General features: G+C 38.9%; 2 protein-coding genes across 5 annotated transcripts in view; one reads left to right on the top strand and one right to left on the bottom strand.

The window, feature by feature from the left end:
• Positions 1 to 3,520, top strand: part of arhgef38.S (Rho guanine nucleotide exchange factor 38 S homeolog) — a 43,862-nt gene extending 40,342 nt beyond the window's left edge. Inside the window, exons 12-14 of the mRNA XM_018243384.2 lie at positions 36 to 234; positions 1,803 to 2,059; positions 2,471 to 3,520. Coding sequence (XP_018098873.1) covers positions 36 to 234; positions 1,803 to 2,059; positions 2,471 to 2,656 — 642 coding nt within the window. The 3' untranslated portion in view covers positions 2,657 to 3,520. The remainder of the gene's footprint in view (positions 1 to 35; positions 235 to 1,802; positions 2,060 to 2,470) is intronic.
• Positions 3,521 to 9,969: 6,449 nt separating this feature from the next.
• ints12.S (integrator complex subunit 12 S homeolog) lies at positions 9,970 to 23,497 on the bottom strand. 4 transcript variants are annotated; one of them, XM_018237205.2, is made up of 8 exons: positions 23,186 to 23,497; positions 22,773 to 22,948; positions 19,239 to 19,403; positions 18,594 to 18,737; positions 13,566 to 13,753; positions 12,865 to 13,024; positions 11,905 to 12,060; positions 9,970 to 10,715 (listed from the first exon to the last, which is right to left on the bottom strand). In XM_018237205.2, the coding sequence occupies exons 3-8, from the start codon at positions 19,392 to 19,394 to the stop codon at positions 10,125 to 10,127; spliced, it is 1,395 nt and encodes a 464-aa protein (XP_018092694.1). In that variant the 5' UTR covers positions 19,395 to 19,403; positions 22,773 to 22,948; positions 23,186 to 23,497; the 3' UTR covers positions 9,970 to 10,124. The 4 variants fall into 4 exon arrangements, with proteins under 4 accessions (XP_018092694.1, XP_018092689.1, NP_001086353.1 ...); XM_018237200.2 differs by having other exon boundaries at positions 22,847 to 22,951; positions 23,186 to 23,485; NM_001092884.1 differs by having other exon boundaries at positions 22,847 to 22,948; positions 23,186 to 23,341.
• Positions 23,498 to 26,584: the final 3,087 nt, after the last annotated feature.

The raw sequence follows: 26,584 nt of genomic DNA, 5'->3' as shown, positions 1-26,584 counted from the left end.
GAATCAATAATATACCCCTTTTGTTCTCCATGAAGCCTGAACTCCCTCGGCAGTCTGAAAGCCACAGGAGCAAGCTATTGTCTACTTATGGAGCGGAGAAACTTTATCAGGCAAAGCGCAAGTGTAACGCTTCCCAGGAGCTTGATATAGATCTCTATGAGGGAGAACTGGTGGCTGTTGTTGAGGACAAGGATCCCTTTGGAAGTACCAGCAGGTGGCTTGTGGACACGGGAAGTAAGTAACCAAACACTCAGACAAATATTGACTTTCCTTTGTGTGACTATCTGCTGGTTCCATTTTCTGAGCACTGTGGCTTGCTTCTAACTAAGAAACCTAAGTAATTGCACAGCATTAACCACCAGGTGATCTGTAAAAAGTGAAGGCCTCTTAGCAGAGGTGAACTTGAAGCTCTTTCTAGGTAGTCTCTATAATAGACCCATATTTAGAATTTACAGGATAAAAAAAACAGAAGTAAATATTATGACACTCTATATTACTATTTGCAGAAAATATTTCTCACTCACTCTTTGTTGTTTTCTCTACTAACTTGTGACCTACTAGCTGTTCAACTGCCTATTTTGAGGGCAAACAGGCTCAGACTACGGATTATGGCAAATGCCAGAGGGGCTGCTGTAAGATGCTGACCGGGCACCCTAAGCAAACGGTTAGCTAACCCCCCCCCACCCCTCCACCCCCCGCGTGCAGACACGCCATAACTGAGGGGGAGGACAATGAAAGGGAGGAAAGAAGGGCAGGGGAGGGAGGTAGCGGCGAGTGTCAGAGAGGGGAGGGAGCTAGGAAGGGTAGAGAGACAGAGGAGGGAAGCAGAGGGGAGTGAATCCAAACTAGAAGTAGGCAGAAGACCCTTGAACAGGCACCTGCCCAGCTCCCCCACATAGTTGCACCCTAGGCAGGGGCTTCTACTGCCTACCCCTAGTTCTGGCCCTGTTATGTTTACTTAAAATGCCAAGGCCTATTTTGAATTCCAATCCAGACCTAGGAGGAAATGAATTCATTTTTGAGGTGGGAGTTTGCTGCGATTTGTGAAAAATGTGACAAAATCTACCACCCAATATTTTTTTCAGAATAGCTGGTTAAACTAGTAGCTTAAACTAGTCAGTTTCCCAGTAGACATTGGGTTGTATACCCTGTCACCATCTGGCAATATCCGCTAAGTCAGCCAACAGCATTTAGAAATAGAGACCTTCACTGAAGGTAGTTTGGTGGGAAGCTTACCCCATTTATTATGCTAGTGCAACCACACAGATCAACGTCTCGGGTCTAGGGGACCCTGCATAGCGTGCCAAAAGCATTTGCCATGCAGCTCTCTGGGAAGAAGTGACAGGCCAATCTATGTATAAAGACAGGGATGGCTGTTGATAAATGGTACCTGGCTTTGCACAATGAATTAACTGTTGAATAATTTAAGACAGTTGTACAACCAGAGTGATGCAATTCTTATTTTGGAATAAGAGAACTCCTCAAAACTCATGCAGGCTATAGCCTTTTTCATGCTTATGCTCACCTGGTAGCTACTGAGAACTTTCAGATCCCACTGATATCTAAGAACTGCTGTTAATATACAAATCAACTCTTTTATAGTCAAGCATTGAGACCAAAATTGGCCAAAGATAGGTCAACGTGATTTTATTCACCATATTTAATTTTGTATTATTCTACATATAATGATATTATAAACTAACATTCATATTTACAGTATATGGACACTGGGTTAGAGTGATTAAGTTTCACACTTGGCTGTAAATCTCATCAACTCTCCAATATTTTTCCCCATTTGACAGTTGTACAAGGATATGTCTATTCCTCCTTTCTGAAACCTTATAATCCAGGAAAAATGCAAAAGGACTCACCCGACAGCGCCTTCTGTGATGATGATTTTGATAACTTCAGCCTTTTTGTCTCACCGCGGCCAGCCCGGGACAGAAATAGCCGAGCTTCTGTGGGGAGTACAAGTGAAAGTAGTCCCTCCATTAATGGGGATGATGACAGGCTTCATGAATGTGATGGGGACAGTTGTTTCAATGGAGATGATAACAAAGTAAGTATTACTAGGAGGAAAGGCAAGGGGGCATTGTGAACCTCCCAAATCTAAGGGAAGAGCATTAATGAGTGACCGTGGTTTGTGAATCCACACTCTACAAAAATGATGGGCAGTGTCATGGCAGAAGTAAACAATAGGAATTCTCATGCTCATGTGTTGTTTTATACATATGCAGTAATATACAAGAAGGCCTTATTCATTTGAGCACATTTAGATATATTCTGTGTGCATTATATCATGAGGAGTGCTGTGACCATATAAAGGCATGAGGCTAAACACTGAGTGCTTTTATACAGGTCATGGAATTCCATGCAAGTCAGCTGACAGAGCTGGAAGTCATGTGCTCTATATTATGCATCTAGCAGTTTGGTAGTTGGGTGTGACCTTACTGTGCTTGTACTTTTTTAGATTTTCTATGCCGTTTATGCTTTTGAAGCTCGAAGTCAACAGGAGCTCAGCCTTCAAGAAAATCAGCGAGTCAGGATCCTTCAGTTCTCAGACTTGAGTGGAAACAAGGAATGGTGGCTTGGAGAAGCACAAGGCCAGAAAGGTTATGTGCCAGCTAACTACCTAGGCAAGATGACATACGCTTAAGAACTTTAAATGTGTTAAACAAGGAAGATAAGCACTTGGATAATGATTGGTTTTCTGGGGGAACATATACAACATGAAGGTCTTTATGAGTATGTCAACATATCTGGTCTCCAACAGTCAGGGATATCCTATTTGTGACCCTCCTCTTGTTTTCAGACCATAGCTCCCATAATCCCTTTTACTGCTGAGGAATGCTAGGAATACTTGTTCAAAATCAAGTGGGTAATCCCCAAACGTAGACCATGTTTACCATAACTTGTTAGCGCATTCCGGCAGGATTGCTCATTGTATAATTTATTTTTATTGAATGCACTTAATTGTTTTTTTTTTTAGAATGAATGTGAATCACCATGTATGCCGCTGATAGGTGCATCATGCTAACCTACATACAGAACCCATGTTTTGCTCTCCGTTAGTATTCTGAAAAGCTGCTACATGTATCATGTTCTGAAAAACTTGGTACATTTAACCGACTGCCCTACTTTCATTTAAGCACAGGTTTTATAAAATGCACCTTTCTAATTTAGCAGACATTTCTATTTAGGCTTCTAGTAATGGAAACAGGTTCAGGGTTAACAGCAAAGCACACAGACAAGGGTAGGGTAGTACTTACTACTTAAACATGCAACCAATAACCTCAGAAATATTGTTTACCTGTGCAGTACATATCATATTCTCCTTCAAGGTACAAAGAGCATTCTGTGTGTTTTTATTATGGCTGTTCTTTGCTATTGACTTCAACTTCTTAATGTCAATCCATGCAGTAGGTTAAAGCGATACTGTCATGGGAAACATGTTTTTTTCAAAACACATCAGTTAATAGTGCTGCTCCAGTAGAATTCTGCACTGGAATCCATTTTTCAAAAGAGCAAACAGATTTTTTTTTATATTCAATTTTGAAATCTGACATGGGGCTAGACAAATTGTCAGTTTCTCAGCTGCCCCAGTCATGTGACTTGTGCTCTGTTAAACTTCAGTCACTCTTTACTGCTGTACTGCAAGTTGGAGTGATATCAACCCACTCCCTTCCCCCCCCCCAGCAGCCTAACAAAAGATCAATAGTAAGGTAACGAGATAGCAGCTCCCTAACACAAGATAAAGCTGGCCATAGAAGCAACATCTGATCGTACTTATCGAGGATTCGTTACGATTTTTGGACCGTGTGTGGAAAATCCCGTCATTTTTCTTGCGGCGGCGATCGGTCGTTTGGTCGATCGGACAGGTTAAAAGATTTCTGTCGGCTGCCGATAATATCTCTGCATGTATTGCCGATCGTACGATTTTCAGAGGGAGACTGTCACCAGCTTTGGTCGGACATAACTTTCGTACGATTGCTGTCAGGGGCAGAACATCGGCTGATCTGTTCTTTTGCACTTTATTTGATCAGAATTGTCAGTGGCAGGTTGGGAGATGGGGAAGTCCGATCGTACCTTGATTCGAACGATCGGATCTTTGTGACCAGCTTAACAGCTGCCTGGTAGATCTAACAACAACACTCAATAGTTAAACCAAGTCCCACTGAGACTGATTCAGTTTCATTAAGTAGGAGAAATAACAGCCTGCCAGAAAGTAGTTCCATCCTAAAGTGCAGGCACAAGTCACATGACTGGGGCAGCTGGGAAACTGACAATATGTCTAGCCCCATGTCAGATTTCAAAATTGAATATAAAAACATGTTTTCCCATGACAGTATCCCTTTAAGGCACCCAAAAAAAAATCTGCTGTATAAGAAAAGATCGGAGAAATTTGGGGAAAAGGTAGATTTTAATAGCAAATGTAAACAGCTTCTGCTGGCGAATCTGCCCCTGCATCAGAAATTTCTGTTGTGTTAATAACCTGCTTTCTGGGTTTAATCACAATAGTTTTAATGTAGTCTCTTAAAGGAAAACTAAACTCTAACAATTAATATGTCTAAAAATGCCATATTTTATATACTAAACTTATTGCGCTAGCGTAAAGTTTCCTCTTCTCAATAGCAGCAATGATCCAGGACTTCAAACTTGTCACAGGGGGTCACCATCTTGGAAAGTGTCTGAGACACTCACATGCTCAGTGGGCTCTGAGGCTGAGCAGCTGCTGAGAAACTGAGCTTAGGGGTCATTGCAAATTATCCAGCAGAAAATGAGATTTGTCTGTACTATAAAATTCTGATGCTAGTTGCACTGGTGTATGTGCGGACATGTAGTAATTATCTGTATTAATTACTAATCAGGCTTATATTGGGACATTTCTATTCTATGTGTACTGTATATTTTGAGTCAGTCCCTAAGCTCAGTAAGTGACAGCAGCATAGGGCATATGCAGTGAATAAGCAGAAAAGAAGATGGGGAGCTACTGGGGCATCTTTGGAAGTACAGATCTTTACTGCTAAAGGACAGTGGTTGCCTTCGGCTGGTACAGAAGCCCAAAACCTAATCTACGACATTTCTAGCTCCTTCTTTGGTTATGCTTTAGTTCTCCTTCAATGTCTACCTGTATAGATTCTGACCTCACTCTGGGCATATATTAACATTCAGGCCTAACAAACAACTATAAACATTGGTCATTATGGTGAAGCAGTAGCTTTTTCACGCAGCCACCACATCTTTTCTTTAGTAGAAAGGCTTTATGTGACTGTTTATAATATACAGGAAGTTAATTGGAATATTTATAATTACCAGGAAGTTAAAGGGACACAAGTTATTTTGTATGTTACCTTTGTATTTTTCTAAAATGACTGTATAATAGTTCTCCTCCTGGGAATTGTTTCCAATTAGATTCTTCATTGAATAGTGATGTAATTGTTACCTATGCAGTCATATAAAATATTATGGCACTGTTTAACAGCCAAGCGGCACAGTCAGCCAAAACTGTAGCAGGACACCGACAGGTGAAATGTATTTAGAGCCAGAGCTCTTTCCTGCAAATACACCAGCTCAGGTGGTAGAAGAAAGGACAAGCAATCACGTGCCTCCAATGCCTTAGTTAAAGTGGAATTATAGAACAAAGAGCAAAGTGAACTCCAGACAGACAGTATAAATCAGCACTGTACAGCAAACATACAGAGGAAGAGGCAGATTTGTGCAAAATACTAGTATTATGCCAAGCAGTTTCAGCCAATTAGAGCTGCTGTCAGGTGTCATATTGTGAAGTTTAGCATTTCTCATTCCTTCTATTAGGTAATGAACAACAGGTTTAGCAGATGGTACATGGATAATAAAAAGCAAATTAACCAGTGACACTGCCAGCTTGCTGAAGAGAAAGGTTGACAAACTACAGAGTAAGCAAACATTAACAACCTGTACCAGTGCAGTTACTGCACACAATGAGGGATATTTGCCATATTGTGTATAATACAAGCGGCATGAGGTTGGGTAATGAGTTGGGTGAGCTATTCAAACTTTAGCTTTTACCGTACATCAATATTTCCAAACTCTTCTCAACTGCAGACTTGGTCCTACTCCCAAACTCTTCTCAGCTGCAAACTTGATCCTACTCCCAAACTCATCTCAGCTGCAGACTTGGTCCTACTCCCAAACTCTTCTCGACTGCAGACTTGGTCCTACTCCCAAACTCATCTCAGCTGCAGACTTGGTCCTACTCCCAAACTCATCTCAGCTGCAGACTTGGTCCTACTCCCAAACTCATCTCAGCTGCAAACTTGGTCCTACTCCTAAACTCATCTCAGCTGCAGACTTGGTCCTACTCCCAAACTCATCTCAGCTGCAGACTTGGTCCTACCCCCAAACTCATCTCAGCTGCAAACTTGGTCCTACTCCTAAACTCATCTCAGCTGCAGACTTGGTCCTACTCCCAAACTCATCTCAGCTGCAGACTTGGTCCTACCCCCAAACTCATCTCAGCTGCAGACTTGGCCCTACTCCCAAACTCATCTCAGCTGCAGACTTGGTCCTACTCCCAAACTCCTCTCAGCTGCAAACTTGGTCCTACTCCTAAACTCATCTTAGCTGCAGACCTGGTCCTACTCCCAAACTCATCTCAGCTGCAGACTTGGTCCTACTCCCAAACTCATCTCAGCTGCAGACTTGGTCCTACTCCCAAACTCATCTCAGCTGCAGATTTGGTCGTACTCCCAATTTCATCTCAGGTGCAGCCTTGGTCCTACTCCCTAACTCATCTCAGCTGAAGACTTGGTCCTACTCCCAAACACTTTTCAGCTGCAGACTTGGTCCTTTTCCATCTCTAAACTTTCATTAAGGGGTTAACTATCAGAATTGTGTCTTTTTAGCAGGTAATGGGATCACTGCACTTTAAAATAAATAAATACTATTTTACTATTCACATGAGATTTTATGGTGTATATCAGGGATCCCCAACCTTTTGAACCCGTGAGCAACATTTAGAAGTAAAAGGAGTTGGGGAGCAACACAAGCATGAAAAATGTTCTTGGGGTGCCAAATAAGTGCTGTGATTGGCCATTTAGTAGCCCCTATGCGAATTGTCAACCTACATTGAGGATCTGTTTGCAGTGCACCTGGTTTTTATGAAACCAAAACTTGCCTCCAAGCCTGGAATTCAAAAATAATCATCTGCTTTGAGGCCACTGGGAGCAACATCCAAGGGGTTGGAGAGCAACATGTTGCTCACGAGCTACTGGTTGGGGATCACTGGTGTATATGAAGGTAAATGAGAAATTTTTATATACTGTATATATATATATATATATATATATATATATATATATATATATATATACTTTTTGCACTGTATTTTCATTTGCCTATGACTGGAAGGTTTCACATAGGATTAATACAACTAACTGCTTCCATATATTTAGTGCATTAAATAGGTTACCTGGCACCAATCAGTGTTTTTTGGCTAAAGGTTTCAGCATATGTGGATATCTTACTATTACACCTAGAATATTACATATTTTTTATCCCATTGACATTTGTAAGGAAACTATAACCATAACCAAGTAGATGTTGGAATATATTTTTGTACTAGAGCTCAAAACTGTATATTTGAATATTGTTATCTACAGTAACATTTAACGGCAGCACTAGCAATAAAAGGTCCTGATTTTACAGTTAGTCAAAACTAAGATAAATAATATGCTTTGTGCAATATCTTACATCCTATTAGTAAATAAAATATGTGCCTGTGTAAGACAGTAAACTTCAGAGTGTATATTGTACATCTTCCTCTGCAAATTTTTGATACTAGAGGTTTTCCTACAAAATGCCCAACACTTGAGTGACATGATTTCTGTTGCCTGCTGAGCTGGGACATGTTGGGAATTGCATTTAGCAAAAGAACTGTCATGTCTATGGATACGATCATGAGCCAAGTGCAATTTGGCAAGATGCCTGTATAGCTAAACTGCACTGCCTTCACTAGATTTGCTTACAGATCTGATCAATAAATATAAATGTGGACCTGCGCAGGTCCAGTGATAACCTGAATCTCACACTGATAACCCTGTTTTTGTCCCATGCTGATGGATTAGGTGTGTGCATTCCAGGCAGATATCCACTTGAACCAGAGAGACCATTCAGTGGGCACCTAGCTTAAAAGTTTGACTGATGAGGAATGCAAATTAAGTGCTATGAATACGTTTTATCATGCCCAGAACAAAGCTTGGTTAGCATGCTTTGTTTACAACTGATGGTTGTTTTATTCCACTATTTATTGTATTATTATGGAGATGCAAGGACTATTATATGTATCTAAGCTTATATTTGTACAAGGTATCACACAGTTTAGTCAGAAACTGCTCAACTGTATGAAATATGGATTTAATGTCTTTAAATAAACCCATGAAACTAAAACAAACCCTATCTATAAGCAAGAAAATTTTCTTTAAATGCCAAGGGCTGTTACTTTGTACCCACAAATAATATTTAGAGTACAGGTGGCCATAGAAGCACAGATAATTTCGTACAAAATGAATTTTCGTACGATATTCTGTGCGTGTATGGTGGGAAACGAGCTGACCGATATCAGCAGAAGACTTGGCTATCGGTCGGCACGTCAATCGTGCTGGACAGAAAATTTTGATTGGGTGCCTTTGAAGGGACCCAAACATCTGCCATTTTTAGTGCTGAATTGTCAGATACAGGTAGAATTCTATTGTTTCTACCTGTATATCTGATGATTCAGCTCTACATGTGTGTATTGAAATGAACAATCTTTCTTGGAAAGATCTTTTCTGAGAAAGATCGTAATTGTTATTATCTATGGCCACCTTTAAAAATACAAAAAAATATGAAAAAATAACAAACATAACAGCCTATTCTTACATTTAATACACAGTACAACTTGGCATACTTCCCATTTTAGAGGATAGAATCAACGGGGCTCAGGTGGCGACACTGGATGTGAACCTGGCCAGCAGACCATAGCAACCAATCATTTTTTTTTCTTTTTCAGGGGCAGCTGCAGGTAGAACATTAGAAACATACATTTGATTGGTTGCCATGGAAATACTGCACAGATACAAATTTGCCTAGTGTTGATAAGAGAGCTTTAGTGAGTTGCTCAGATTGACAGTAATATCTACTGTTGAATAAAGTAAACAATATAGATGGCCATTTTGGAAATCTACCAGACATATTTTGTGAGTTTTCAAATAACTTCAGCCTACACAAAGGCCATTTCAGCTACGTCCCCTTGTAGTTGCTGAATTTTTCCCATTTTCAATATGCTTCTAGGACTTTTTCATGTGGTAAACACAGCTGCCACATGGTTTTCCCGAAATCCAAGTGAAACCTAAATTCTGATTTGCTACCTGACAACACAGCTTTTCCTAGTACTTTGAAACGTTATGTAACTGATATCTATAGTATAAGAATCTGACCAAGAAATATGATGTTTGGTTATATTGTCCATATGATCTTGTTTAAAAGAGACGGGCAGCTGCCATGTACAAATAGATGTTGAAATGCTAAATTATATTTACACAAATGGTAATATATAATAAATGTTTATATTTACATAATCACAAATGTGTTGTTCATTTATTAATATGACTTCTGTGGTCCTTGTCTGCCTTGCCCCTTAGGTGTATCTTTATCTTCAATATGATGTTAGAGTTGCCATAATTTAAAACGCTCTGGACAATTTGGACCTCTGTATTTGCTCTGTAGCAACCTGGAAACATTGATTATAGAGTAAATATTAACAGAATTCATTTTCATTTTGATTACTATCTACATGCATTATCCTGTATATGGATTTTTGTGATTACTCATTGTCATTGTTCCTGTATCATTCTTTAAAAAATAAAAAAGTTAAAAAAAGTTAAAAAAAAAAAAAAAAAATATTAACAGAATGCTGAGAGCAATTCAGACATATGGGGCACCCTCACCAACCACAACATAACTGGTTTTATTTGCATGTTAGTTACATAGAAACATAGATTAGGCAAATGTCCCAGGCATATTACTTTTCTCTCACTTTTTATCCTTTAAGGATAATTTGATTAAGAATCCATGAAGTCATAGTACAGTATGCTCAAAAAGAAATGTCACTTTTTCAGCTTTTTCTGTGCTGCTTTCTTTTTAACCATTTGTAGACGTTTCATGGCATTTAGCTGGGATTCCTGTGAGGTGGGACCTTTTGCTCCAGACTGCTGCATGCTGGGATCCACAGCCACCTTGTTGCTAGAGTTCACATTGCTTCCTGCAGTATTACTGCTTCCATTATTACTACCTAGCTGGCTACTAAGACTGCTAACACTTCCAGAGGATGATGGGTTAGGACTGGGAAGTCCTGTCTTACTGACATTATCACTGCTCATAGAACGACTGAGTCCTGTTTTCCCCAGTATGAGGGGTGGCAGTGGCTTTAGAGGGATTGTGCTGCTGCTTCCGCCAGACCCGCTTTTAGATACTGATCCTGCTTTAGATGGAGTAAGGCCCGGTACTGTTCCAGCTTTCTGCACTGAGGAAAGTGATGGAGGCTTTCCACTGGTTGCCTGGGAGTTTGTTCCCAGTTTGCCCGACACTGGTACAGCACTGGCTGTCTTGGCTCCAAATGCAGCCCAACCTGTCAGGCCACTGGCAGAGGATGATGATACACCAGAATTGGAGGGATTTGATGAAACTGCCGAGGAAGCCTGCAAGATAAATAAAATATATTATGCATAGATATCTTACATTTGATAATCTTGCTATTTTAAACTCCACTGTGAGGACTTGGGAGTCTGTTTTTAACAACAGGAAGAGTGTTGCAAAATTAACATCTATCTTTTTACATTATTATAGCTGACCTGGTGTTACATCTGGGATATTTAAATATTAACATTCAGCATGTGGTTGGAACAATACTTTGGATAAGATATGGAGAATGCTATGTATCTTGGTGAAATGACATCATACTGAAAGAGATGGAATTAAAAAAAAAAAAATATTTACTCAGCACACACTATCTACTTTGCTTCATTATTATCTCTAAACAAAATATTGCTTGCCAGATGGCACAATGATCCTTTCATAAAAGTCTCTAAAACAAATTAATTACTTAACAGTCATGAAATGCAGAAGGGTAAAGCTGTTGCCATCCAATCACACGTACAGCTCTGTCTGCCTCTCACAATGGCACTCACAGCAGTCTGGTGCTATACATTTCACTTACACAGGGATTTCCATCCAGTGGAAATACAGCCAGAGTTTAAAGTTCACAGGTTGGATATCAAGGGTTTCATTCAGTTCTACGAGGTTTGTTGCTACAATATATCAGTTCTACAATACATGAAAAAAAGTACCCAAAACATTGCCTTATGTGTGGTGTTCTTTGAAGGACACTTGCTAGCAAGTCTGGACTGGACTTCAAAACAGGCCCTGGCATCAATTACACAGAGGCCCAAACTAGTCAAATAGTCAAATTCGAGTTCTTAAAGGGCCAGAGTGTGATAAATCTCGAAACTCTAATTATTCACAATTTGAGTTTTGACCATATAAAAAATTTGAATTCGAATTTTCAATTCGACCCTTAATAAATCTGCCCTCAAGTGTTTCTCAGCCTAAAAATGCAATCACAGCATTCTCCCAGAACTGCTTTCCCGTGTGTTCCGCCTGCTTCAATAAAAAAAAACACTGCGACAATGCACTCGTGGCGCTTCGATTTCCGAAGTCGCCCGAAGTTTACTAGTGAGGAGTGCATTGGTGCAGGCGTTTTTTCATTGAAGCAGGCGGAACACATGGGGAAGCAGTTCGGGGAGATAAGTCGCCCCAAAGAGGCAAAAAATCTCCCCGAATCTCCAGGTGTGAGCTTACCCTAAGGAGCAATATAATCTATAAACATACCTTAACTTCTGCTCTTTTAAAGGCTAAGAATGTATTTGCAGAATCGGATTTGGATTTCAGCTCAGGTTTATTAACAGAGGGATCCTTTGCTACAGGTGTCACTGCAGATACAGCTGATGGGGCGGGCTTCTGTGAAGGCTTCTGATTCTTTTGTGCCTGTGGTTGGAATGAACAACATAATCAGAAAGAGAAGTGACAAATGTAAACTAGATATATTGTTTACACATTATGTACACAATATTATGAAGTATTAAGGTGGTCATTCATAAACCAGCACAAAAAGAACATTATCTGCTGACTTGGCTACTATGTATGGGGCCAAAATGATAGTAAATGCAGTGCTCTCCTGATGGCTGTCCAGATGCCCGATTATAATTTAATTTCTGTTAGGGCTAGTATATATTGTCACAGGGAAACTCTGAATTTACAACCACCTCAGAACCAGGCAGGAGCTCCACAGTGTTCTGTGTCAATTGGTGCAGCACACTAGCATCTAATGCATCATTTTAATGGAAAGGGGACCCCATCCAAAACTTTCACCGCAACTGCATCTGATTTGTGTCAAAGTACAAGAAAAACGTATGTTAATTTTGACCTGGGAGTCAGGAGCACTGATCCCCTCACAACCACAATTGCACTGAAATTCTGGGAAAAAAGCTGTGGGGAAAAACATGGCAACATGCATTTGAAATTGCACTTTGCACACTGCACTTGTGGTCGTAAATAACCCTTTTATGTATTTCAAGAACAATAAAAAAATGTTCCTCCTGTAAAACCATAGCAAATAACTATAAATACTGGCAGCACATATTTTCCAGCACCGTTGTATAATAATCCTTCTCTGTTCAGATTACATTTTGTTAATCTCTGTGTATTTCTTTGTTACTGCAGTTTATTTCTACCTCCTGCTAACCAATTCCACTTTCTGGGTACTTTTGCTACCTAAACCTCAATGCTTACCATTCTTTTCATTTGCCTTGTGCAGCGAGCACAATACCACACCAACCGTGGGTCATTCACATCTTTATCTGTGACCTGTGGTCTGTGGCAGTCCTGATGGTACAGATTGTGGCACTCTTGACATTCAACCAGCTGATTGCCTGAGAACACTGTCATTTGCCTAAAATCAATGGAGAAAATTTTCTCTCAGAAATCTAGAAAATACCAAATATTAGCAGATCCAGGTATTTAGGCATAATTTCTTATTCATATGTCTGCTTCATCATTTTATCTTTTCAAAGAGTCTACTATATTCTGCAGCAATAAGGTAAGTATTCATACAAAACAAACTCTGGATATCAACAAAAAGAGCAATCTAAATCTTAGGTTTAAATCTTCTTATGATGAAATTGTCTTTTTCAAGCAGTGACAGGTCATCACCATTATCTATATAATAAATATACTATATATAGTACAATGTCCGGAGGGCAATGAAAAGAAAATTGAGGGGTAATAGACAATGGGGTGCTAAACAGAGTTGAGCAGCAGCACATATAATATTATAAGGGAGGCAGACTTTGGTTGGTTGCCCAAATAGGAAAAAATATAGGCATTCTGGCTTAATGTCAGACCAAAGCTCAATGTATGAGTCTGTCAGGAAGCCTTCAAGTCATTAATTCCTTTCAAAAGCATCAAAAGCCTGAGAGGCGATAAACACTTACCGACAAACAACACAAGCCAACCCCATCTCCATGGCAAAATCATCAGCACTGGTCTCTTCAAAGCTTGAGAGATCTGGCACAGGCAAATCCTTGCTTAACTGTACTGTGACAGGGGAAGAGCGAGCTTCTGTCTTTTCTATACGAGGCTTCTTTGGGATATCCATAATGTCATTGATTTCCACTTTCATCTGCCGACCAAAAGAATTGAATGCACATTAATCAACAAAACACAATTCTACAGTAGCCTAGCAAGAACAACCAGCCTGAACTGGATATCACCACATATTCTTTGTTTGATAATTATATATTATAAAAAAAGAAAACTATATATAGAACGAAAACATATCGCACACAAAAAAGCAGTTTTGCCTGCTGCAGCCCCCCCCCCATCCCACTGAAAAAACAACTTCAAATGACCGAAATTGCTTACTGTTGCCTAGCAATGGGACTTAATTCAAGTCCAATTTTCACCAGAATAAATCTACACATGTGTGGTAAAATCTCACAGATATACTTCTGTATAACTGTTGGTATAGCCTGAAAAGTATAGGTATGGGACCTGTTTTCTAGAATGCTCAGGGCCTCAGGCTTTCTGGATAAAGGATCTTTCCATAATTTAGATCTTTATACCTTACGTGTACTAGAAAATCATTTAAACATTAAATAAACCCAATAGGCTGGGTTTGCCTCCAATAAGAATTAATTATATCTTAGTTTGGATCAAGTACAATGTACTGTTTTATTATTACAGGGGGAAAAAATATTTTTTTAAAATGTGCATATTTGGATAAAATTGAGTCTATGAAAGACAGCCTTTCCATAATTTGAATCTTTCTGGATAATGGGTTTCCGGATAACGTACCCCATACCTGTAGTGAAATTTGATCATATAGAATCTATATTATATATTGAATAAAGTACCCCCTCTTGTAAAATATAAGGATATTATAAGTTACCGAGGAGTTTCATGACCATATAAAAACACGAGGCCGAAGGCCGAGTGTTTTTATACAGGTCATGGACCTCCGAGGTAACTTCTAATATCCTCATATTTTACAACTGGGGGTACTTTATTTATTATAATACACAAGTTTCAGTGAGTCATGTGACAGAAATGACATCAGAACTCACCATTTATAACTGATGACATCAGAACTCACCGTTTATAAGGATATAATTTACAGGATATTCATGGCTTTTGTGTATTATAGACAAATACAAGAGTCCTCTGCACTCAACCCATTATCAATATATTTAAGACAGAGACATTTTGTGCATACTGCTACTAAAAAATGCCTTACCCTTTAAACAAAACAGGGATTGTTTGTCCATATATTGCAATATATTTAAGCTGGCCAACTGTCAAAGTCATCCCATATCTGGCCAGTCCTACGCTTAATTTTCATCTGATTCATTAAGAATTCTATTGCTTTATTATACATTTTACAAAGGGACTAAGTTTTACCTGCAACTTACTAGCTGCTTTCAAATTAAAGGAGGACTCTTGTATGTGTCTATATGTATTTTGTGGTCACAGCCTCATTGCACCCCCGCCTAATGGTTTTTAAAATTAGTGGTGAGCACAACTTTCGTTTGTTTGTTATAGTTATACAGGAGCAGTGACCAGCTCCATGTTGTAGCTCCCACCCTTCCCAACTATAGTCAGGTGATCCCACTGGTGTCTAATAAAAGGGCAGCCAATTATGGGTGCTTTACTTTGAAAGCAGCTAGTAAGTTGCAGGTAAAACTTAGTCCCTTTGTAAAATGTATAATGAAGCAATAGAATTCTTAATGAATCAGATGAAAATTAAGCATAGGACTGGCCAGATATGGGATGACTTTGACGTAGTTGGCCAGCTTAAATATATTGCAATATATGGACAAACAATCCCTGTTTTGTTTAAAGGGTAAGGCATTTTTCAGTAGCAGTATGCACAAAATGTCTCTGTCTTAAATATATTGATAATGGGTTGAGTGCAGAGGACTCTTGTATTTGTCTATTGTATTTTGTGGTCACAGCCTCATTGCACCCGCCTAATGGTTTTAAAAATTAGTGGTGAGCACAACTTTCTTGTTTGTGAAATTTGATCATGACATTGTTATAGGAGAGTGGTATTGTTGTCGGAGCATAATAACACTGTACCCACTGTAATAGAATCAGCCCATATATTGTAGAACAAGCTTAAATGTTATTGTACATTCCCATATAGTAAAAGACTATGTATAACAGGTTGAAAACCATAGTACAAATTGGTGTGTTATACAACCTGGTCGACACTACACATACAAAAATTGCAGAAATCACTATGGGACATTTAATTCTATATATGACTATAAGATTATGATATTATGTGACAATGACTTCTAACAAGTCATTGGGTAGTGAGGTGACATCAGAGCTACAAAATTTGCACCCATTCACTATATTAACTGAGTTATGATATGGAAGGTCTTTTTGTGGTACCGTATATACTCGTGTATAAGCCGACCCGTGTATAAGCCGAGGTACCTAATTTTACCTACAAAAACTGGGAAAACTTATTGAGTCGCGTATAAGCCGAGGGTGAGAAATGCAGCAGCATTTAATAATACAAGTATTCAGTGTGGGACTGGGCTGGTGGGACCCAGGGAAAATACCTACGGTAGTGGGCTCTGCAGACCCAGACTCTCTCCCCCACCCACTCAGATCATGGCCTCAAGGAAGAATAGAAGTATGATATATTATGACAACATATTATTATAGAGAAAAAGGAAAGTTTGCTTCAGGAAAATAACGAATTCCTGTATTGAGAGAGAGCCATCATACAGTGTCATGAAATACATTTTCTGTGAATCAATTGCTTCTGTTACTTTTTGAAGCCAACTGCATAAAGTTTGTTAAATTTTGGCATGTGTCGAATTTCCAAATAGGTGCTTAAATGAGACAGAACCTTATATCATCTCAAGATCATTTACAGTTTTTATCAGGGCTCAATTCAAGTGACAACTGAAAAAAAAGACAACCCAACATTTCTCACATTACCGTACCAATTTTGACCACAGCAGGGAGCAGCGAATCACAGCGCGTTATACGCACTCCGCACATCACAGGCAGCAGTCAGCAAGAGGCGCATGCGCATTGCGCGCAGCTGCGCATATTTACATTTCCTTAGCGTACTGGACGTACTGGACGTAGAAGCGAGAGGCGCAGGCGCATTGCGCGCAGCTGCGCATATTTACGGTAAATTTACCTTAGCGTACTGCAGCAGGACGTAGAAGCGCCCCTGCCTGCAGAGACGAGCCGGGACTGTGTCATGCAATCCAGGACAGCCATCCAGGACAGCCATCGGAAGCGCAGCCATCAGAACCCGCATCAACCGCATCAGCCAAATAGGTAATTTTTTTACTGACCCGCGTATAAGCCGAGGCAGCATTTTTCAGCTTATTTTGGGTGCTGAAAAACTCGGCTTATACGCGAGTATATACGGTAGTTTCTTTTTTTTTTTTTTTTTTTTTGGAAGTATTTGAATTTCTTCCTTTTCAGCAGATTCTGGTTGTATAAATAAGAATACCCCACTAAATTTCTATAAAAAAGTATGTCTGTGGAAAACATGCCTTTTATAAAACTCCCACATTAGGTACAGAATGTTTGGAGAGAAAGCATTTGCAGAGCTCACTGTACTGGAGAAGGCACAAATGACTTGGATAAGAGCAAGAAGAAAAAGAAGTACAAGAGGTAGAAAAGAAAATATCTAATAATAAAAGACCTCTCCAACCAGGACTGTTGAGTACACTAAGTACAATACAAGTACAGCTTGTGGATGCTGCAGTATTACTCTGATGACTACATAGAACACCTTTAATGCTTTTTGACTAGAATGCCTCCTTCACACATATTAGATTTCAAAAGGAAACTCTGTCCTATGTAACTATGACAACCACATATGAGTGAACAATGTACTGGATACAGCATAAACTTTGGGGAGAAAAAAGAGCTGTATATAAGAAATTAGTCACCTTGGCACAAAAAAATTTATTTGCTTGCCAATGACACAATGGCAGAAAAACAAGGGGAATTGCTTCCTGTATAGGGTAATGTAAAGCCACACAATGAACCCTTAATCAATACTTCCAGAAAATGCTCACTACATTTATCTGTAACAAAATTGTTAGAACAGCTAAAGAGACACTGTACCCACTTGATAGAGGGGGTTTGGCAGTGCAAAACTTAGAGGCTTCCTATTTGGCGGCACAATCACATATGTACACTGAAAACCAGAATATGCAACTGCAGGTCTCATTTCTAGGCTCACTAAAACACAGGCAGAATGATATTTTGTGTTTATAACCTTATCAAACATTGCAGGGGCCCTATGACCCAGTTTGTACAGTATATTGTAAATACCCAATAGAAAACTGTTTAAAAATAGTAAAAACAAGCAGAAAGCTCCCTACACTGCCTCCTTAATTTATCTCAACTCTCAGGACTTGAACAACAAACCTTCCACTCTCGAAAAACTCCACTCTCGAAAAACTGTAATCTAATTCACTTTATTGCCCTTCGGGGCCACCAGGGGAATTTAAAAAAAGATGGATGTTTTAATGATACCATTGCACCCTAAGCAGCTCTAAAGCTTTGCAATCTGCAGTTACATACATACTTTCAATTAAAGGAGGTCTTTACAGAGCAGTTTTAGACCTTCTCACTAGTATTCACAGATTACATTCAAATTAATTGGCTCCTGGCAACAGCCCCAAGTGCTCCATTTCGCTGCACCAAACATAAATTGCAGGAGACACTGGAAGAACTATATACTTGTACATATTTATCCTTCTTCTTCTAACTGTTCACAATTCTGACTGTGCTATGGTAAGTGCTTGGTCTGCCAAAGACAGTGATAGGGCCTCACAAACCAGTAATATGCGTATTCATGCATAAAACACAACTGTAATGAAATTTTGACAGATCAGACAGTACTAAATCAAAACAGAAAAATGCCTTTTATACTGAAGAACACTCTGACAAAGCTTTTTTGACAGACTTTTTACCTTATCAGCAGTTCTCTTCTCAGCTTCCTTCTTCACTTTCTCTGAAGCCAGTGGTTTGCTTAGGATACTGCTGGATGGAGTACTGCTAGAGGCCTTTGTTTCAGGCTTAACTTTAGACAACATTGCTTTGGGCTGCTCCACTTCCTTAAATAAGAGCATATTTATTTAAGACAAGCAGTATAAAATTCAAATACATCTCTTTATTTCAGATAGACATTAAGGGTGGAACAATAATCTATATAACTCGATCAGCTAAGTCAGAAACACAGATGGCAAGCTCTGGCATTTTGGTATGAATTACGTCAATGGTGTGAAGCTGCCCCTTTGTTTATATGTTTCTCTAAATACAGGTGCAGGCTTGGGCTACTAAAGCCATACTCAGCTTCTAAAGGAGATTAGTTATTACAAAACAATTCAACACATATCTTATTTGCTATGCAAGCTACAAAGTACTCCATGGTCTTTTCACAAGATGAAGCCATTTGCAAATGAGCAAATTATTCAATTCCCCCAATAAATACACTTATTGAAGGTGGAGTGTTGAATTTATTCTCCTTTCAAGTGAATTTAGCTTGCAACGTTTAGAAAAGTAAATAAAATATGAGCAAATGTATTATTTTCTCAAAATGGTACATTTTAAAGTACCTTGGGTTGAGGTCGGTAGACAGAGTCGTTGCCCTTGCATAGTGACTCATCAAGCAACGCCTTCAGTTTTTCAGCAGAGTCCTTGCTCTTTGAGTGGAGGTATCCAAGTGCCTTCAAAAATACAGGGTCCAGCTCAGTATTTATAGTGACTGCCATGGTTATCACCTGAAATGAAAACAAGGCTATGGTTATATAAAACAAAGTTTTACCAGTTGTTTCAAGTGGTAAAAGTCTAAAGTACCAGTAACATCAAAAAATTTAATTGCTTTAAAGCACTAGTAAAACTGCTGTGTTTGCTTCAGAAAAACTATTTTTTATATAAATAAGCTGCTGTGTAGCCATGGGCAGTCATTCAAATGAGAAAAGGCTCAAGTTACACAGCAGATAGCAGATAAGGGCAACACTACATGATATTCCCATTACTTCAAAACACTTTCATTTTTTGGTGTTACTGTTCCTTTAAGGGCTAGTCCACACGAGGAAATTCGGGTAGATTTTGTCGCCTGGCGACTAATCGCCTCGTCTTTTGAGCGACTTATCTCCCCGAACTGCCTCATCGTTTTATCGTGGAGATAGTCGCTCAAAAAACAAGGCGATTAGTCGCCAGGCGACAAAATCTCCCCGAATCTCCTCGTGTGGCCTTACCCTTAAGACTTAAATGGGTCGTTCACCTTCATGTTTATTTTGAGTATGTCATAGAATGGCTAATTCTAAACAACTTCAATTGGTCTTCATTTTTTCTTCTTTTTTAATAGCTTTTCTTCTTCTGACTCATTCCAGCATTCAAATGGGGGTCACTTAACCCATCTAAAAAATAAATGCTCTGTAAGGCTACACATTGTTATTGCTATTTTTTTATTATTCATCTTTCTAATCCTATTCATATTACAGTGTCTTATTCAAATCAGTGCATGGTTTCTAAGATAATTTGGACCCCGACAACCATATTGCAAAAAAACTGCAAACTGGAAATAACGAATAAAAAACGGAATAACAAAAAAACACAAATAGTAAAAAAGAAAAACCAATTGCAAGTTGTCAAATTATCACTCTCCACTTCATACTAAAAGTTATTTTAAAGGTGATCAACCCATTTAAATTGTATACTTTGCACCAACCTCCACCATGCGATCTGAATACTGATTTGCCCAAATTGGCCTAACACTTTAGAGGCAAAATCAGGCAAATATCCACTTATCTGGTGACCTTGCAAAAAAGACACATCTTTATCTGCATGGCAATTTTAACACTGAGAGGTAAACAAATAAAGATGACACTGAAGTGTGGAGTATTCCACAATTGTATTACGTTCAATAAAAATTAAGTAACTATTATAAATATTTTATCTTGCATTTCCCTTACCTAAATTAAGAAAATTGTGCTACTGACTGAACTTTGTATGTCTGATTAAATGGATAATTTGAGTACTCTGCTTTTACATGTACGTTTATTGGTGTACATTTTTACTACTTTCAATACACTTCAATAATCTTGACATGGCTAAGTCCATGTGCATCTGATACACTAATATTAGAACACCAATACACATACCTGGAAAAACAAAGAATGCTCAGATTAATTTAATCTGAGATGCGAAGTACAGAAAGTAGCACATTTAAACCTTAAACATGGCGCTAAATAATACTAGAGATTATTAACTTAATTTAGGTAAGTGAAATGCAAACCAAAAGCTATGGAAGTTAGCTAGTTTAACTTGTTTAGTGAAGAACAAAAAAAGATAGATATTTTTTAATTTCAATATCAGGAAAAAAGAATGTTCAGTACAAAACCTATTAATTGAACGAATGTTGAAAAGTGGGCATAGGGGTAGTACCCTCTTGTTAGGGGCAATGCGCTAATGTGGCAAGTTGATAAGCTTGCCTCAGGTGGCAACGCCAAACATGTTACCAGGGGTTGCAAAAATCAGCTCCTGGGGTTGTTCACCTTCAAACAACTAGTTGTTTTCAGATAGATCACCAGAAATGACAACTTTTTCCAATTACTTTCTATTTTCTATGAGTTAACGTTTTTCTAGTATTGAAGTGTGAAGTGTCATTTTTCACCTTCTATATGGGAGGGGGGGGTTGCCAACCCTGTAAAGTGTTCTAAATTGATACATCTCTTATCTTTGTCCCTACTGAGCAGAATCTCTGGGTTTCATTACAGGCAGCTGTTAGAATTGATACAATAGTTGCTAATACTCCAGAGATGCTGCTGAGAAATGGATCAACTAAATGTTGCAAAGATTAAACAGTTTAAAGTCTGTGCCTGAATTACTGAGCTGCCAGACTGAAACGCCAGAGACACGAACATTCAACTTTAAACTTAGATTTTGGTAAAAACAGTAAAAAAAAATAAATAATAGAAAGTAATTGAAAAAAGTCTTTATTTCTGGGGAACAATCTGAAAACAACTGAACTGGAAAAAAAGTGTTTGGAAGGTGAACAACCCCTTTAAAAGACAATTTTTTGAGTTTTAAACTGGGAATTTGGCTCCTCCAGTGCACAGTTGCACTAGTAACGCGCCACCCCCCCCCCCAGACCAGGAAAGGTAAGGGCTGGGGGTGGCTTAAAGTAAGGCTGCCCCTTATTCAACATCAGATTAAATAGGGCAAACAGCAAAACTGAAAGTGGCTTCAGTTTCTATGGTGACTGCAATATTAGGCCAGAACGTGTCTATTGCTAACACCTTCAGCACACATGCAGCAGTGTAGACCAAGTGGCAGCTTTTTTCACTAATGTGGCCAAATATTTATGCTACTGCTACGCGATTCCAGATTGCACTGTGCTGGCGGGCCACATTATTATTCATTTCATGATGGAGGCTGCGGCCCGGTGTGAATTTGAAAACAGGCCGGACTTTGGCATGCCTAGCATATAATGTCTCTTTACAAATATATGAATTCTTGGCTCACTATACTTGTACCTTATGGTCTTTTTCAAATGTAAAGCTAACAAAAAAAAATTAAAGAGTAAAATCACGTAATATTTTAAGAAAAGGTAACCTTCCCCCTTAAATGACTGCCATTGGACCCACTGACATAATTAAAGGAACAATAAAACAAAAAATGAAAGTTTTTTATAGTAATGAAAATATAATGCACTTTTTTGTTGCACTGTTAAAACTGATGTTTTTGCTTCAAAAGACAAGGTCCCTCTAAATTTAGGAAATACGTGTTTTTTGTTTGTTTTTTTTGCAAAGCTGCTTACCAGTCTGAGGCCAGTAGAGATACCTCCCCATACCTTCTAGAGCCTGTAACATTTCATGTTTTTCACAGTAGAATGTACAACATAATACTCTATACACTGACACATACTTTGGGTTACTAGACCAGGAGCAACTGTTGCACCATTATTACATTCCCCCTATATTAGAGTGAGAGGCCAAGTCAGTAAGAGACAACACACACACCCTTGTCGCCAACGATGCTCAACCTGCTTCATTACAGTTCTTACAAGTCTAACAATTATAACTGAGAAGTGACATGTTCACCGTTTGGGCGCCCCTGTCGTATGCTGTCTAGTCATTACTTACTTTAGCGGACAAACCTTGCTACAACTATTTCACCATACAATATAAATATTCAATGCTTCCAAGCTTTGTCTTACGGTTCTAGCTGCACTGTGCCGCCGCTTCCGGGTGTGGGAGGAGCGTGGTCCTTCAGTAATACGGCTCCCCGCAGACAGTGTTCAAGGGTTCCGGTACTGCGTCTGCTTGTAATAGAACAATTAATTATATTCATTAAATATATGAATAATTATATTCATTAAATATATGAATAATTATATTCATTAAATATATGAATAATTATATTCATATACTGGCTGTGTCTCGGGGCCACTATTCACTGAACTTTGGGATTGTAACCTTACTGCTCTGTACTTGAAAATATTACAGTGGCTCGGCCGCTCGGGCGAACATCTCGTGGCGTGAATAAAGATACCTACCACCCGGATCTGGAGGATTGCAGCTAGACCTTTCCTTGGTCCACCCACGTCGTGGGAGCTATGAGCGTCTAACTGGGCATATAGCGCTTTTTTAGCCCAGCCAAAAGGGGTCGGGGAGTAGTGGAGTACAGTTGTGGAACCAATGGAGATCATCAGATGCCTGTCCTGGTGACTTTTCCCCTGTCACCAGTAATTATAACATAAGTGTGTGGTGGTGCCTACAACTCCCAGCAACCCATCTCAGTGTACTGTGATAGGAGGTGTACTATATAATGAGTTTGGTGCTACAAATTTAGGGTTGCCACCGCACCCCTTTAGGGATCTTTCTTACGCACAGGCATTTTTTTTTTTTGCTGCAATCCCCTGCGTTCCACATGAAAGCACCGAATGCAGGTGAAATGCAAAATGCTGCATCCCACCTGCATTTTTGTGCTTACATGCGTCTGTGTGAGTACAGCCCCATTGACAAGAATAGAGTGTGTTTACTCCTGCGCTCCTCTGCGGCTGAACGCAAGAAAGCGGAACGCAGGGAAGGGCAGCAAAAAACGTCCATGTGTAAGAGCCCTTTAAAACTCAACACATATGTAAACCACAGCCTGCATGGCTAATTAGCAATTCATTTAGATGCATGGCTGCACATAAGGGCTCTTATACACGACTGTTTTTTCCTGCGCTCCCCTGCGTTGCACTTTCTTCCGTTCAGCCGCAGAGAAGCGCAGGAGTAGATGCACTCCATTATTGTTAAGGGGGCTGTACTTACACAGACACATTTAAGCGGCGGACGCAGCATGTTACATTTCACTTGCGTTCAGAGCATACATGCGTCTGTGTGTACAGCCCCCTTCACAAGAATTGAGTGCGTCTACTCCTGTGCTCTCCTGCGGCTGAACGGTAGAAAGTGCAACACAGGGGGGGGGACAGAAAAAAACAGCCGTGTTTAAGAGCCCTAAATCAGTTCAGTCTGCAGCATGAATCTAAATTAATTGCTAATGCTGGCTTTGTATTCCATGTGTGTTTGGTTTTAAAGTGATGAGGTGGCAACCCTATGCTACATACAGATCTCTATAATAATCCACAACTATGAGACTACCCCTCTGTAAATAATAAAGTTCACTTTTCAAAAAGTCCACATGGGTTGTGTGAAAACGTTTAGAAAAAGTGGTATAAAGTTGATACCTTATCATATGATTTTCATATCATTATCATAGCCAATAAAGGTATCACCTTTTTTTTTCTACTTTTATTTTTTTTTATTTCTAAAGGATCGCCCTGTAACATTTTAACTGGCTAACACGGTACAACTTTACATGCAGTTTGATGATGACTAAATGCTTTATATTGAGAGACTTATTTTTAAAAGCAGGGCAGGGAAAGATTTGCAAATCTTTGGTCAGAGCTGCCAATCAATCGGTAAACTGAACCAAAACATAAGAAGCTTTATGGGAAGTGATATACAAACAATAAAATTCTATTTTTTTTTGATAAAATAATCTATTTAGCTGGAGGCCTGTGTATAGTCTTACAGTATTACAGCACATATCAATTGCATAAAAGCTAAGATTCATAACAATAATACTTTATTGAGCATTAAAATATTTGTATACCTCTCCATCTCACACATAATAGCTTAAATTGAAAACAAAGTTCGGCCCTTGAGATTACGCAACGCTCAAAATCCCCATCAAGGTTATTCTTTTAGTGCCTTTCACCAATTATTCTTCTAGTCACTTTTGTGACTAGAGGTGTAGTTCCCCTTCAGGTTAACATTTAGCATGTTATAAAACAGGCAATTGTTTTCAACATTTCAACTGGGTTTCATTTTTATAGTTATTGAATTATTTACCATCTTCTGACTTTTCTGCTTTCAAATAGAGGTCACTGACCCAAGGAGCCCATAAAATATTACTTTGTAAGGCTACAAAATGATTATGTTTATTTTTTTACTTGTCTTTCTATTCAGGTTCTTTCCTAGTCAAAATTCTTGTTGAATCTCTCATTGAAACAACTGCATGGTTGCTAGGGTAATTTGGACTCAAACTTATAGCCTCAAAATATCACTCTCAACATCATACTAAAAGTTAATCAAAAGGCAAACAACCATTTTAAAATCCTTTCACACAGGTCTCCTCACTCCCTGATTTAGGTGGAGTGATGGGATGCTGAAAAGTCCTGATCACATATGCTGTTATATAAAATCTGAACAGATGATTTCTAGTTTTTACTGTCTGGTTTTAAATAGTAATGAGGATGATAGATTCTGCTTATTGCCATTATATTGTTATGGAGTATGTTTTGACCCGTGTTATATTTTGCAAATTGTTGATTGCTTTGAGGGAGTTCTTGTTTGTGTATGCCATTTTCTGATCCACATGTGATATGCGTCTAAGATACAAAATTCACTGTTAACTTATTCTGTGTAATGGCACAAACTACATAGTTCTGCTCTCAGTAGTGCTTGGGGCTATTATATGTCTGTGATGGCAACCTTAAAAGAGTAAACTGGGTGTTTTTTGTTGGCAGATGGGGTATTAAATTGCGCTTTAGATCTTCAGTTGAAAGTTATAAAAGTCAGTGTGGCTTTGGCTTAACCTCAGCGGCATTTGGTGATGAGCACAAGTGGTGAGTGGGGATGGCAAGAGAACTCAGGAGACTTCAGAGTCAGGTACAGGATCACAGAATTAAAGGGATTGTTCAACTTCCCACTTTCAGCTATGTAAACTGTTCTAACTAGCTTCTCAACAGCTGCTCAGAGCACATTGAGCATGTTACAGTCACAGACACTTCCCAAGATGGTGGCCTCCTGTGACAAGTCTGAAGTCCTTAATCATTCCTGCTATTAAGATGCTGAAACGTTAGGCTGGTGCAATAAGTTAACTATATAAAATATGGCATTTTTAACCATATTTATTTTTATGGTTTATTCTGCTTTAAATTTCATTAAAGGCAGCTGTTAGAATTTATACAATAGTTGCTAATATTTCACAGATGCTGCTGAGAGAAAATTGTAAAAGTTCAGAGTCTACACCTGGATTACTGAGCTGCCAGACTGAAAAACCAGAGAAACAAGAATAGTAAATGTTAAAATAAAATTTTGTAAAAATGGTCAAAAATAATATATGAAAAGCAACTGAAAAAGCCCTTATTTCTGATGAACAATCTGAAAACAATGTGTTTTGAAGGTGAACAGCCCCTTTAAGGCTGGAAGAAAGTGGCTTAGGAAGGAGGAGATAGTTTGTGTTAGTGGAGGTGTTGTTCTTCTTGTTTATGGACTTTGTTTTTTAATAAATCAGCCAAGTAGCAAGGAGAGTGTAAAACAGTGAGTTAATCTGTTGGTTAGGGTTATAAAAAGTTATAGGATACATAGAAAAAAGGTGTTGTACATTCAGTTTGTTATTGTTT

Source organism: Xenopus laevis, chromosome 1S (assembly GCF_017654675.1).
Source record: "Xenopus laevis strain J_2021 chromosome 1S, Xenopus_laevis_v10.1, whole genome shotgun sequence".
NCBI classification, from domain to species: domain Eukaryota; kingdom Metazoa; phylum Chordata; class Amphibia; order Anura; family Pipidae; genus Xenopus; species Xenopus laevis.
The sequence above is the reverse complement of the archived record's forward strand: the minus strand, read 5'-3'. Positions and strand labels throughout refer to the sequence as shown.